The 14,337-nt window shown below is 40.8% G+C and overlaps 1 protein-coding gene across 11 annotated transcripts in view; it reads right to left on the bottom strand.

Annotated features, from left to right (window-relative positions):
- Positions 1–286: 286 nt before the first annotated feature.
- phldb1a (pleckstrin homology-like domain, family B, member 1a) overlaps positions 287–14,337 on the bottom strand; it is a 38,281-nt gene continuing 24,230 nt past the window's right edge. For 6 of the 11 annotated variants that reach the window (XM_080780710.1, XM_080780707.1, XM_080780713.1 and 3 more), the window contains 13 exons: positions 13,916–14,008; positions 13,361–13,519; positions 12,603–12,734; positions 12,119–12,274; positions 11,571–11,714; positions 10,428–10,541; positions 10,251–10,320; positions 8,527–8,674; positions 6,543–6,633; positions 6,064–6,210; positions 5,427–5,646; positions 2,409–2,494; positions 287–1,373 (listed from right to left, as the gene is read on the bottom strand). In XM_080780710.1, coding sequence (XP_080636836.1) covers positions 1,233–1,373; positions 2,409–2,494; positions 5,427–5,646; positions 6,064–6,210; positions 6,543–6,633; positions 8,527–8,674; positions 10,251–10,320; positions 10,428–10,541; positions 11,571–11,714; positions 12,119–12,274; positions 12,603–12,734; positions 13,361–13,519; positions 13,916–14,008 — 1,701 coding nt within the window. In that variant the 3' untranslated portion in view covers positions 287–1,232. The remainder of the gene's footprint in view (positions 1,374–2,408; positions 2,495–5,426; positions 5,647–6,063; positions 6,211–6,542; positions 6,634–8,526; positions 8,675–10,250; positions 10,321–10,427; positions 10,542–11,570; positions 11,715–12,118; positions 12,275–12,602; positions 12,735–13,360; positions 13,520–13,915; positions 14,009–14,337) is intronic. The other 5 variants (XM_080780714.1, XM_080780715.1, XM_080780716.1 and 2 more) reach the window with 5 other exon arrangements.

Genomic DNA, 14,337 nt, shown 5'->3' with positions numbered 1-14,337 from the left:
CCTAAACATTCTCCCCTTCCTCCCCACACACACTGGAACAGTTTGGACGTGGACAAAATCGGTATCGGCAGTCGATCGTGAGAAAAACAATCAGTGATCCGGTCGGTCCCAAAAAACCTGATCGGAGCACCTCCAGTTCATACGTTTAAAAACTATATACGCAGTTACACACGCGCACACACGCACACACACACACACACACACACACACACACACACACACACACACACACACACACACACACACACACACACACACACACACACACTTATCAGAAAAAAAAGAATGTGTAGACATTTTTATTTAGTATGTATGTGATAATGTTACAATATTATTTTTTTCCTTCTCTCCATTTTATGGTTCCCGTGGTTAGAATACTGCCAGAATGTTTCCTCTGACATAAACGTGTTTACAAAATACAAGTATGTTCATTGTGTGTTAGTGTATGAAAGCCCATTGAACAGTATAAAAACAAATATTCTTACAATAGTCTGACACTTATATTGTTTCTGCAAAGAAATTAAAACATAGCTATTAATTTATTGTTGAAATATTTACCAAATTAAGTTCCTTGTTAATCATAACAATGGTCAATGAACAGTTTGCAAAATAAAGAAATAAAATGCAATCACAAGCAGAATCAATTCTGTGTAATTAAATGAACAGATTGCAAAATAAAGAAATAAAATGCAATCAGAAGCAGAATCAATTATATGTAATACAATGTTTATGTTAGGAGTGTAAACAATGTGAGCTGTTTTTTTATTTCTTTAATTTTCTTATATATAAAACCAATATAACAGTAAGATCTGTGTTGAAACAAGCACTGTAGTAATTGTAATATTATCTTTGGTAATACAAACAGAATGTGATTTATGTCATATCCTTTTTATACACAGTTCCTTTGATAGACCCATTTCCAGGCAGCATATATCCCCCCCCTACCTTATTCTGGATTTAAGACAATATAAATACAATTATCACTTACAAATACAGGCCTTTTATGGTAAAACCTTCATTTGCTTCAAGGCATCAGGCTTTTTGTGGGAGCTCCAGATTATTCATCTCTCCTTCAGATGTCCATCTGTCACATGATCATCACATCCCCTCAAGGTGAATCTCCCCCATCTCAACGGGCAGTGACTGGGAGTGGTACAGCAGCACACAGCTCAGGTGTCTGGCTGCTCAGACATGTCTCTCTTACGACCCAGGTGTGTCTCTTGAGCGTCCCCTCAGCTCATGAACTGCGTGTAGCCTTCGGCACCAGTCACTATGACATCCATCCATATCCTCATGGCCTCAGGAGATGGGGCCACCATGTAGTAAAGGCGGTCGTGGGTTTTCACACAGAATGTCAGAGATGGATTAGGGCTCTGGAGGATTAACAGGACACACGGGTAGGAGGGGAGACGTGGTACATCAAGAACAACAAACTACACCTGTTACACATCACCTTTCCTCACAGTTCTGTTCCTCACAATACAGTGTAACCGCGGTTCCAAAACAGTGTGCCGAGGACTGTCCACGTGTGCCGTGGGAATTTGTGGTAGTCAATTATTATTCCAATCTATACAGCTATAAAACGAGCATGATTTGCTTTTAAGTTACTTTGTGGGCACTCATTTCCCAATTAAGAGCCAAATTATACACTACCTTTTTTTTACCACTTTAAACATTGTGTTCCTATTTTGGGAACATTTAAATGTATTATTATTATTATGATTATTATTATTATTAGTGTGGTTGCTATATAACACTATTGTTCTCTATCCGAGAATTATTTGCCAGCAAAGTGAACCTGCTTTTTGTTAACTTAAAAGGTTAAGCTTTTGGTCATGCTTCACACACTGTTGTCACTGTTGTCATGCTTCACATGATATCACAATATATAATATAAATGGTAAGACGGAATTCACTTCCCAGTGGATTCCTTGTGACTCGCATCAGTGCAACCACACTTGCAATTTCCCAGAATTGCACCTTTCTTCTAGTTATTATTTATTATCATAAATACCAGGTGTGCCTTGAGATTCTGACTTTTGTTGATTTGCTGAATCTGATATTTGAAAGTCAGTAGTATACAAGTGGCATGAACAGCAATTTGCAATAATACAATAATAACTGGACTCCATTACTCAATAGTGCATAACCTCTATTAAACTATTGTTTAGGTCATTACATGCTGCTCTTATTGAGGACTATTACATCCTAATCGTTTGATTGAGATAAAAATAACGTTTCTTAGAATAGCCTATGTGAAGTAGAAATGTAATTTCTAATTATCACTGATGTACTACTCTGCCATAGAAAATAGTTTGTAGGATACAAAACAAATTTTATTCTGTTTATTCATGTATTAAAGAAATATGAAGGTAAAATTTGTATAGTAAAATATGAGCGTTCTCTACCTTAGTGGCACTGCGTAGGTGATCGTAATAAACTTCCTCAATAGCCTGAAAGTAAATGAGTCCTTTCAGCTTGGTCTCATGCTTATCTGCAAGAAGAGGACAAAAAACAGGAAGATAAGACATTGTCTTGTCCATGTGTTCCAATGGGTTCCAGTGTGCCGTATCAACATTATGACACCACATCAAAGTAAAAAATATACTGAACCCATTTAGATTTTCCATATACATACCTTATACAACCTTTTGAAATATCTTATTTCACATATAGACTCTTATCCCTCCCCAGTCAGAGTTCAGAATGACTAGTCCTTACCCGTTCTGAATGTGCATGATGTAATTTGCATACAGAAGTGCGGGGACTTAAATTGACTATAATAATAATAATAATTGTGGCTAATTGAATAATTGTGTGTGTGTGTGTGTGTGTGTGTGTGTGTGTGTGTGTGTGTGTGTGTGTGTGTGTGTGTGTGTGTGTGTGTGTGTGTGTGTGTGTGTGTGTGTGTGTGTATGTATGTATGTATGTGTGTGTGTCTGTGTGTGTGTGTGTGTAGGTGTGCCAGTGACCTTCCATTGTGCCAATGTTGGCACCCGTGCCTAAGGTTGCCTACGCCTGCTTCTAATTAATACTTTCTTTGGTTCAATAGCTTTCACTTTCACTTATTATTATTTGTTTTATAGCTAAAATAGCTAATATTTTAATACAAGCTCACAATGTATATTGGCTATTTTTGTGACACTGTATGACGTAATTTACCAATATATATATATATATATATATATATATTTGGAGATATGAGTTGTCTGCCCGATATTATGTCTTGGACTGATGTGCTGTAGCAACACCAAGACTTGCAATTTACAATTGACAGTATAACAAGTCAGCACTTGAGTCAAAGTGACTCTAAATACTTACTTATTCAAATTGTACTTGGTTTTTTTCAAGATTTCTTTCAAGATAGCGTACAGTATGGTGACAGGAAATGGGGAGAGAGATGGCGGGTTGACACGTGGCAAATGTCGTCGGGATCGGGAGTTAGTGGTTTATCAGCCTAGATTTGTTTGTTTGTTTTTGAGTGGTGCAACCATTCCAAGGAACAGCAATGTCCGTGTTAACCTATGTGTTAACCTATGTGACGTTAACCTACGTGACTATGAGTACCAGTAGGGGCGATGTTGTGCCAGAAACAGAGAGAGAGAGAGATAGTGCTGCACTGTTGCCTGCCTGCTAATGAGAGAGAGAGGGGGGGAGTTGCACCACTCAGTTCACTTGTGTGATTTTTTTTCTTATGAGTTTCATTCTTTGAGATCTTAATTCCAAGAAATAGGCTTTTTCAAGTAAAAGCTTTTTCATGGATGTTTAAGTTTATCCCTTGGTTCAAGACCATACTGTAGAGCAGATCTTAAGACCACTTCTATGGGAGCCAACTCCAAATTATATCTGTTGCACCAGATTGAGGCATTTAAGTGATTGTGTTCCAGATAACTCTGAGGATGCTTTAAGGATGAACCCAATGTCAGATAATTAGGCTACATCATTCTTTGGGTGATATTAAATGGGGGTTGTGCCAGAGGCCCCCCTGAGATAGAGCATCGTCCCCTCCTGTCCAACATCTCTTGCACTGGAAAACACGTCTAAAAAAAGATGTTTTTGAATTTTGCTCTTGTTCAAATAAACAGCGTTTCTTGTTTTCATCTTTTCCAGAACGGCAATAAAACAAACATCCAGCAACAATTAAAGGCATTCTTTTGAAATCCGTCCCACATTTTGTCGTCTGCTTCCCGTTTCCGCACGCCCAAATCTGCTTAGTAATGAGATAAATGTTTTTTGAAATTTGCGTTTGTTTCGTTAGTCCCGAAGAAGCCAGGAGCTAGCCCTCCTCCCCAAGAAAAACACATCTTGAGAGGGTATTGCATCTTATTTCATCATCATCATCATCACCATGATCTTCATCAGGAGTGAGGGGGTGAAAAGGCTAGGCAATTGAGTAGAAAGAGAAGCAGAGAGAACGAGGGACTCAGTGATAAGGATATCGCCGCTGTCAGGCAGAAACCTTGTATCTTCATACTTGATCTTTTTTGAATGTTTTTTTCAAGTTAATGGCATTTTCTATACTTCAGTATATGTGTCGAAGTGTTAAAAAGTGTTGGAAAAATAGAGGATCTACAAGCTCTCAACTTGTTGCATTGTGAACTGTAGAATGTCGATAGCTAGTATAGTATAGTATTTCTTTCCCTCCTTTAAACAAAAAGTATTACATAGCTGTCTGTCACTACATCATAACTGCATTGGGCATTGGAACACAGTTTTTTCCTTTTCCTGAAAAGTAGTAGGTGTTAAAGTTTTGGACATACAAGTTAATTTCTCGAAAGTCGGTTGCTCCTATCAGTCTGATATACTATCAGTGTGATGAATTTCAAATCAATTTCAATTAGGATACACATGATCTTACTACATATGAGAGAGAAGTCTTGACCAAATAATCATGTAGGTAACTCTTGCATGTAAGAAATAACCTAGAACAACAGGTCTGATTTGAGGGAGTGCTGGCAACCTTTTCACATGGAAGGTCAACATGTATAAACAAATACTTTGGAATGTCTATGTTCTGTACACAATAGTGATCAATTTAATCATAAAGAAATAATGACACTACTGTGTAAACCAAGCCAAGCAGAATGTTTGTGATTCAAGGAGAATCATAATCAAGCTTTGATGTCACTAAACCCACAGACATGCTGCCTAGTGTTTAGAGCACTGAGGGTCTGAGTGTTAATTAACTCATACTATGGCATGTAGGAGGAGCAAACAGAAAAAAAGGCCAGGTTTTGTTTTGTATCTTTGATACGGCTTTGATAACAAGTGCTAGCCAAGACTGCATGCACTGGGGGTGCACGTTTGGTTAATAGGTTTTCTCTTTTGACAAGAATAAGAATCCTACCAAAGTTTTTTTGCTTTTAAAATTCAAGCTGTTGAGGTATCGCAGCACTTTTAATCCGCTTAAATGCAGGGGGCCTCACCCACGTAGTAGTTGAAGTTCCTCTTGAAGCGGTCAAAGACAAACCAGCGTTTCTTCCACGATTTGATCTTGCCCCCCATCTTGACCAAATGGCCCTTGCACATCTTCTCGTTGAGGATGACATAGGGACAGGTGTCTATGTTGTGACCCGATGACTCCACGTGAGCACGCAGGTCAAACTCCTCCTTCCTGTTAGGCAGGTAGCGCGTCATTGGACGGGCCTGCAGACGGGGGAGAAAAAGACAAAAGCTTAATATACAAGTGATTGTGGTAAATTGGATCTGCTGCGCATAACTGGATAATTATTGATTTTTATTTAGTCACACAAGAAAAGTCGTGATCAGGCAAGATGATTTGTATTATTATTTTACATTGAGCCAACAATTTTCTGCTGCTCTACTTCTACTCCCCCTTTCCATTCTTTCTTCATTTTCCCTTCCCTTCCCCTCCTTCCATCTCCACCTGCTTTAACCCCATACCTCCTCTGTGTGTCTCTTCTCTCCTCTCTAACACACTCGTCTGATCTTCTCATACTCATCCCCCCTTTGAGTCTCTCATCCCTGCCTCCAACGCCCCCCTCCCCCCGGGCCCTTACCCTCTTCCTTCGTTTCATCCCTCTGTCCTGCTGCTCCACTGACCTGGGAGAAGTGCTTCTCTCTCATCTTCACCTCCTCCTCCACGAGCCTGTGTCTGTGTGTCGTCTCGTCCTCAAGCCTCCTCTCGGCCTCCTCGCGCCTCCTCCGCTCCTCCTCCAACATCTGCCGCCGAGCCTGCACCTCCCTCTCCTGGGAGCAGCGGGAGAGGAGAGGAGAGGGGAGAACAGATGGGGATATGAGGAGAAGAAATGGGAGAGTAAAGAGGGATAAAAGGGGTGTTAATGGCAGACAAATATTGCAAAACAAAGTGCCTCAGCGTCAGCAGTCGACACATCCCGATCAGGGGGGTTTGTAAAATATGTCCCTGATGTGTATATACAAACAGCTTCTTAAAGAGTAGTTTTTTGTTGTTATAATAATCCTCTGTGATTTCCAGACCCTTAAACACAGGTCTTTACTTAGTTTAATACAAATAGAAACCATTTATGGGCTTTTGGGGTGAAATGCTGTTGAGAACTCACCCGATTTTCGATCAGCCGGGCTTTCTCGTGCTGAGCCTCCTTTAACAGCTTCTCCATGTCTTCTATCCTCTGGGCTTCCAGCCCACAGCCACTACAACACACACACACACACACACACACACACACACACACACACACACACACACACACACACACACACACACACACACACACACACACAGTGTGAGCCATGTGTAACCATGTGTAACATGGGTCTCCTGTTTTTGCTAGGCTACTCTGCTACATTCACCCGCCTTCTGACCTCTCATGGAGACATTAAAATCTGAGTCTCCCACATGGGAAACTAAATATTTGTTCGCAAAGGGGCTCTGGATACTTCTATATCTCCTGCCTGATGGGAGGAGATTGAAGAGGTGATGTGCAGGATGGGAGTTGTCTGCAATGATTTTATTTGCCTTCCTAATTATTCTGGTGGAATAGAGTGAGGAAAGTGTAGGGAGGCTGCATCTTATGTTTTTTGATGCGCGACGTACTACTCTTTCCAGCTTTGATTTGTCTTGAGAGGTTGTGTGACCAAACCATACAAGCATAGAGAAGGTGAGAACACTTTCAATAGTGGCCCTCAGGCAGGGCATGAGGGCCAACTGCATTTCAGTCAGACAACTCACGAATAGATTAAACAATATTTATTGCAGCATGAGTAATGAGTGTGCATATGATATTTGACTTGGCGTTCGGCTCTGCTGGAATTCTCCCTGCTCGGCATGATTAGCAACAACATAAAACATAAGAGCAGGGAGATAGATATACAATAACCCCCCCATGGGGAGCATAGATAGCAGAGCCCACCGGTGGTGCTGGGGTGGTGGTGGGAGAAAACATCACATACAACCGGGAACCATGAGCAGAGGAAGGCAGGAAGAGCATGGAGTCTAGTGAGCTTAAGTAGCCTGCCCAATTAGTCAGCTGACTGCCGCATCGGCGAATGACGTGTGAGACTTGTACACACGTATACTCCCACATAGTAATGCAGCATGTTAACCCCTTGAGCATAGTAAGGGCATTTGAGCATGGCAAGACCTCCCTTGAGGTTGACTGACTGAACTCCGCGAGCTGCGTTTGATTATTACCAACCCTAACCATAACCTCAGTCTCGCTAACCTTAGTCTTAACCAGCCTCACGGTCAGTTTCACGATGTTTTTGCTTCTGTAGAAGTAATTTCACTTCCACGATTCCTAATCGAAGTAGGCTCCAGTAGAGCCTATACTTGCTCCATTACATGGCCTACTGATGATTATGGGTTGATGATATCATTCAAAGTGGGTGCTCTGCAACACCTGCACTACAAGGCTAGACAAGGAAATAAACACTATGCAGCTGTCAAGGGAAAACGGTTACTTTTCAGGAGATGGAAAAATGAATGTAGTCACTCACAAGCTCTTGTTAAATACTTTTCATTGGTTCAATATTAAATATTGAGCTAAATCAAAGTGAAATGGTTAATTGTATCTGTGGGTTTTCATAAAATGTATGAAAACCCACAGTAACAATTAACCATTTCACTTTGATTTAGTTTTCTGTATTTACTACTTTTGAGTGACACTGTAGTTTCAAAGTACAGCATTGACTGATGAAAAAAACATAAAAAGTCGAATTATAGAGATAACGTTCCCTCCCCCACAGGGACGATATAGATGTACCTAAAAATTCAAACTGTAAAAAATAAAATAAAATAAAAACAGTGAGTGGTAACTCTTCTAGCGCTTAGAGCTCCGCTGTGAACACCAGCGAACTGGCTTACATTTTGACTAAATGTTAGCAAACTATTTTCTTGTGAAACATTGAAAAACTTGAAAACGTTGGCATGGCAACAGGCAGCGTTAACAACTAGTCAAGACAGCAGACATGTTGTCGGGGGAACAAAGCATTGGTGACCCTTCTTCGGGGAGACAAGGCAGACTTGAGTGTTCCCATGGAAACAGAGCCAGAAGCCTCGTCTTCCTTCCCTCCACAGACGCTCACCTTTCTGGCGAACAGGCGTTGGAGTTGCCAGTGGAGACGCTGGTCTCCATGCTGTCTGAGCTCTCCAGGCTGAGGGTGTCGTATGCCTGGCTGCCACTAGGCGGCGTCTGGTGGTGTAGAATGGAGTGATGGACCATAGGAGAAGCGCCTGTGTGTGTGAGACCAAAAGGCAGTGTTGTAAACTAAGTAACTAAAGTACATTTACTCAAGTACTGTACTTGAGTACAATTTTGAGGTATTTTTACTTTACCGAAGTATTTCCAATTTTCAGTACTTTTATTTCTACTCCAGTACATCTACAATTATTTATTTAGACAGCTTTAGTTACTAATTACTTTGTAGATTTTTATTATTATTACAAAACATGCATTACCCACTTTAGCCCTATATACATTTCAGCCATTTGAAAATAGCCTATCATCAAGCTCACAATGCATCGCGGTGCGACGAAGAATTGTGAGCATGTAGATCTGCTATTTTCAAATAATTTGTATACATATAAGAACTTGTGAACGGGACATTCTGCATAATGAGTACTTTCTACTTTTGGTACTTTTAAGTACATTTTGATACCAAGTAGGCTACTTTTGTACAAATGTTGAATTGATTGTCTGGACTTTGACTTGTAACAGAGTATTACTACATTGTAGTAGGCCTATTGATACTTTTAATTTAAGTACATTTCCCACCACTGCCAAAATGATTTCTTGAGATCACTGAGGAACAACATGGTGGACAAAGTACTGTGTCCCGGTACTTGAGTACTAAAAACTACGGTTCTGGACAAAATATTACTCAACTGCGAGTGAAAGTTGCTCTGTCTGAAGTATTCAAAATTACAAAGTATCTTCTTTTGTATATCAATGCAGTGAGATTTAGACATTTTCCAGAAGAAAAATAAATCAATGATAGTGAAAACAGCAGCAACCAGACGTGATCAGTCTCGTAGATCTGCTAATTTCAATATATTTGAAATAAAACTTAGGTGGTTAATTCATAATTTACCTTTTTCCTTGCTAGAAATGTAGTGAACTGGAGAAAAGAAAAAGTATCCTAAATGAAAATTCTTAAGTAAAGTACAGATACGGTACTCATTTTTAGTTTTTCTTGTGTCCACCACTGGAAGGATTGCAGTGCCCTCTAGTGCTTGTGAGGGTCTCTGCCACCCTTTGCTTTACATGTCATTCTACTTTGGTCTTCTGACAGAGTTGTCACTCCTGGACAACACACATAGCCGGCAGAAGACACACCATTTCCCCTTTCCCATTAAAAGGCCAGGAGCAAGAGGCTTTAACCTTTAACGATTTGACTATTAAAAATGATCAAAAAACTTTTGAAGATATTAGATAGAAATAGGGACACTAGGGTTAGAACTATACATCAATACATGTCATTGTCTATTCGCAACTTTCTTTTAAAATATATTTTATTTTAAAAATGTCTCCATATATAGTCATTAAATTGTTAATGCTTACCAATACATTTTGGGTTAACAAGGCTGAATTATCTATGACTAGCAAATTTCAAGTCTCACTGCGTTGCTCACTGCATGACCAAAACTGGTCTACATTTACAATTATGTGTCCAGAAGTTGTGAATAACAACGACATGCAAGTGAAAGTCCTTTCAACCTGTCAACAATCTGCCAAAAATAAAAGTAATAAAGCATTTGATATAGGCCATTAAATGTGATATGCATGATCATCCCTGAGGGACAGCATTACCTTTAATCTGCAGAGCCAACTGTTTCCTGGAGTCCATGTCTGGAAGACTTGACAGTTCTCTTAACGCCAGCTGCATGCCCAGCATAGCACACAAGGAAGACATCAGACGCAATGACAGGAAGTAATTCAAGCTGAATACAATACATTCTGTCAGATGTGCGTGATTAAGACACTGACCTTTTTGGACGCATTTCTCTCCACTCCATTGGAGTGTGGCGGTGCCGCGACACTATTGGCAAAAGAGTACGATGCCATCTGTCCAATGTCTCCATCTGATTTGCACTGAAATACCTGAAAATAATACTGCATTTAATATTCTTCTCACTTGGATTGAGAGACACCTACAAACAGAGGTGTAGAGACAAATTCTACACAGGTCTAATTTATCTCCTGTTGCAGTGTTGTAATCAGTAGCTGCAGGAAATAAACATGGACCCAAATAATTAGAATGCCGTATAGACAACACATATATTTGGGCGTATAGCTGCACATGGGAACTCGTTATGCGGTTATGCTGAGTCATAGTAACATGAGCGTGACCACGTGGTCACCAGTTTTGATGTAAGATGGGTTGGAGGTTCTTCCTTAGCCTACTGGGGATGGGTATGCAGTTTCATGCCGATCAGTCCAGCAGTGTCTGTGATTGGCTGCATGTGCAGAGGCGGTCACACGGGGACACACATGGACGTGGCAAAAACATAATCTCTGCCTCCTGGCCCATCGGCCTGGCTGAGATGGCAGGGGTAGGAGATCAAATTCTCCATTGTACATCCCACATTGCTGCTGCTAAGTGCTAAAGACATTTGCTGCGAACGCTGATGATGTACATATACGAATACATACCGCCAATTCATACCCGATTGTGAGCATTTTATTGCACATCCCCCACTGCTGCTAAGTTTTTCTTTTCTAGCAGTGAGTGACAAATACATGGAATGGAATAGGCTGCATTTCACTCATTTGCCCACTAGAGGCCATCTACTATTAACATATTGGTTGGTTTGAGGTGGCAGGACCACTGATAAATACAGAACATGCAAGTTGGCATTGAGAACTTGAGAACAAAAATGTAGCAAGACAATGTCTAATGTTTATACATATAAATTATATGTTCATAATTCGTTCATTCATTCAGTTCATGTTATTTTTCTATATGAAAAAATCACAAGTTTAAGTATACGGCCCAGTGAAAAAAAAAGTTAGCATCTCATTGAGTCAACACCAATCAAACCAAATAATTGACGGTTCCATACACATATCTGTCGTCTTCCCATCCACACAGTTAGATGAGAGAGGAAAAAGTGACGTGCGAGAATTTACCTGCCCTTGTCTGCGTGTGGAAAGAGACTTGGCAGGCAATGGAGGAGGACATGACTGGTGGATCTCTCCCAGAGCCATGATGTCCTGGTACCACCTCTCTAGGTTCAGTGCAGGCATGGCCTGCCTGCTCACATCAAATTGGCTCTGAGATGATAGAAAGTGTTCAGCCAAAGGAGAAAAGAGCAGCATTCCAAGCAGGCAGTAAAAGGGAAAGGGACAGTAGCAGTATTCTTGAGAGTACGATATTAAGCCTGTGTTGTTCTATGGTGATTGCACTGGCAAAGAAGAGCATGTAAAGTTCAGGGTAAATTACCTTTTTTTATTATTATTATTTTGTCATAATAACAATAATAAAGCCAGAATCCCTTTTTTATAGAATATTTGTTCCTCTTTGAGCAATTAAATGTAAGTAAAGAAAAAGCAAGAATCATTTTCCAATTAATTGAAAGCGAGGTCAGTTGTGGAAAAATGGGGTTATCATAGGTGAACGTGATAGGCAAGAATCACACACCTGCATAGAGAGCAAGGGGGGAGGGCCACATACACACCTGCATAGAGAGCAAGGGGGGAGGGCCACATGCAGTTGAGTGGCACAGTAAGGAGGGAACAGGGGGAGGAAGATGGAATGACTGGATGGAGGAGGAGGCGGAGTCAACTATCTGCATCCTGTAGATCTGGCTTAACTGACTGACTGTGATGTACTCCTTCATCATCAGCAACAAAACAACCAACCCATCCAATGATTTGATATAGGGAAAGAGAGCAGAAACAGAAAATAAGACGTCTCTCCAAGCAAACCATGTATAGCCTACAACATCAGTGGTACTATGTTGGGCACAGTACAGCCTGATTTATACTTCATCGTATGCTGAAAATAGCCAATCTATAAACTCACAACGTGTCCCATCCACAACATGCTGTGAGCTTACAGATTGGCTATTTCCGGCCTGCGGCGCCATGGTACGACAGAGCATAAGTTAGAGATATGTTACTGAAAAACGGAGAATGCCAAAGAGCAGGCAGTGGTTCTACCTCAGAGGGCAGAGCCGGGGCTAACGTTACGGCCAAGGAAAGGCAGTGGACAGTAGCAGGAGCAGGAGGAGGGTGTGGTAGGACAGAAGCGTTTCCATACATCTTATAGACATCAGACAGCCTGAGGTACTCCTGAACCAACAGCCAGAACACAGGGAATATAGAAAATGACTGACCGGAGAAATACTACAAACACGATTCGCTTAATCGCTTCCCACTGCAAACCCCTCTCACATGCACTCTGCCTTTGAGGTCAATATTCATTGTAGTAACTAATGTCACACATTCTCACATCATCCAGCTACTATGAAGTGACTTACAAATAAATATCATGTATATTTCACATTTCAAAATGTTCATATGACATATGTTTCCATATGAGGTGAGCAGAATGAACCCAAGCCATTTCTTTAGATTATACTTGATACAACCTGAGGCTTGGGCAATTGTAAAAACACAGCAGCACAATCTTCTTCACTTCATCACACTGCATGTCGTGCTCATTCATTTTAGTCAGCAAACACTTTTTGCTTAGGATTTTACTGTGTACAAACAGGCTGTCACACATTTGTTAGATTGTTTCTAAAGTAGAGCCCGAACGATGACAGAATTCTGAGTCCGACTCCACCGACTACCACTTTTAACCAACCAAATTTTCTGTTTGAGAAAATAAGTCAAATAATGACCGATATATCAGCCAGACGTACAGTACATATCGGCCGGGCTCTAGTCTGAAGGAGGGTTTTGTTGTGTGTTACCTCTTGTGGCCTAACAGGACAGGGTTCGGGACAGAGTTCGGGGGAGGGGATGTGTGAGGAGGAGGAGGAGGAGGAGGAGGAGGAGGTGGGAGAAGAGCGAGCGCTAGGAAGCAGACCTTCCTCATTAGCGAGGTCAGGCTCGCTGATGTGAAGAGATTCCTGTAGAGGTGTAACAGTTAATCCAACTCATCGGTTCAATAATCAAAACAAATATTAATTTGGGGGGGTGAATTAGAACAGAATTGTTTTTGTGTCGATTCATTTATTTATATATATTTAAAAACACTGTTCAACATTATTATTCTGGGGGGACATTAGCCAAAATTTGATTTTAGAACAGCGGTCCAAGTACAGAGCTAAACTGGAACTGAGTCCAGTTTATTAAGTCTAGAGGGTTAACCCATTAAAACCGGGTAAGCATCTGTGTCACTTGGCTATTCAGATATACAATATATACAATATCCAATACACACTGCGATCTTGTACAACAAAATCTTGAAAGTGTGAAAACTAGAATGGGCCTCAGGTGTTGTGATATTGTGGGCTCCTGCTCACCTCTCTGGGGCTGCTGCTGTGGGGCTTGGGGAAGCCTCTTCCTCCTGTCAGAACATGGTACCTCTTCTCCAGGGAACACAACCGGTCCTTCTCCTAGAATACACATGCAGCATGGTCACAGACGTAACAGATATAGATACATTGGATAGACCTTTATTACTACCCGAGGGAAATTCAGTTGTCAAAGCAGCAAAGACACAGGTAATGGTAGACTCTGTACCCTTACCTCTACCCGGTAGAGACTAAGTGGTAGGGTAACTAATAATAATAATTAAAAGATAACAATAGGCTATAAAAGAAGATGCAAGTTTTATTGGTGGATAGCCATGGTGACCATCGACATCAATCCATGAGCATCACACAGGATATCATACAAAATGGACCAGTCAGAGTTCATGCAAGTAAAATAGAGGAACATTCAT

The sequence above is a fragment of the Protomyctophum bolini genome, assembly GCF_963924005.1.
Source record: "Protomyctophum bolini genome assembly, chromosome: 13".
NCBI lineage: Eukaryota > Metazoa > Chordata > Actinopteri > Myctophiformes > Myctophidae > Protomyctophum > Protomyctophum bolini.
Note: the sequence above shows the minus strand (reverse complement) of the source record. Positions and strands in the feature narration are given on the sequence as shown.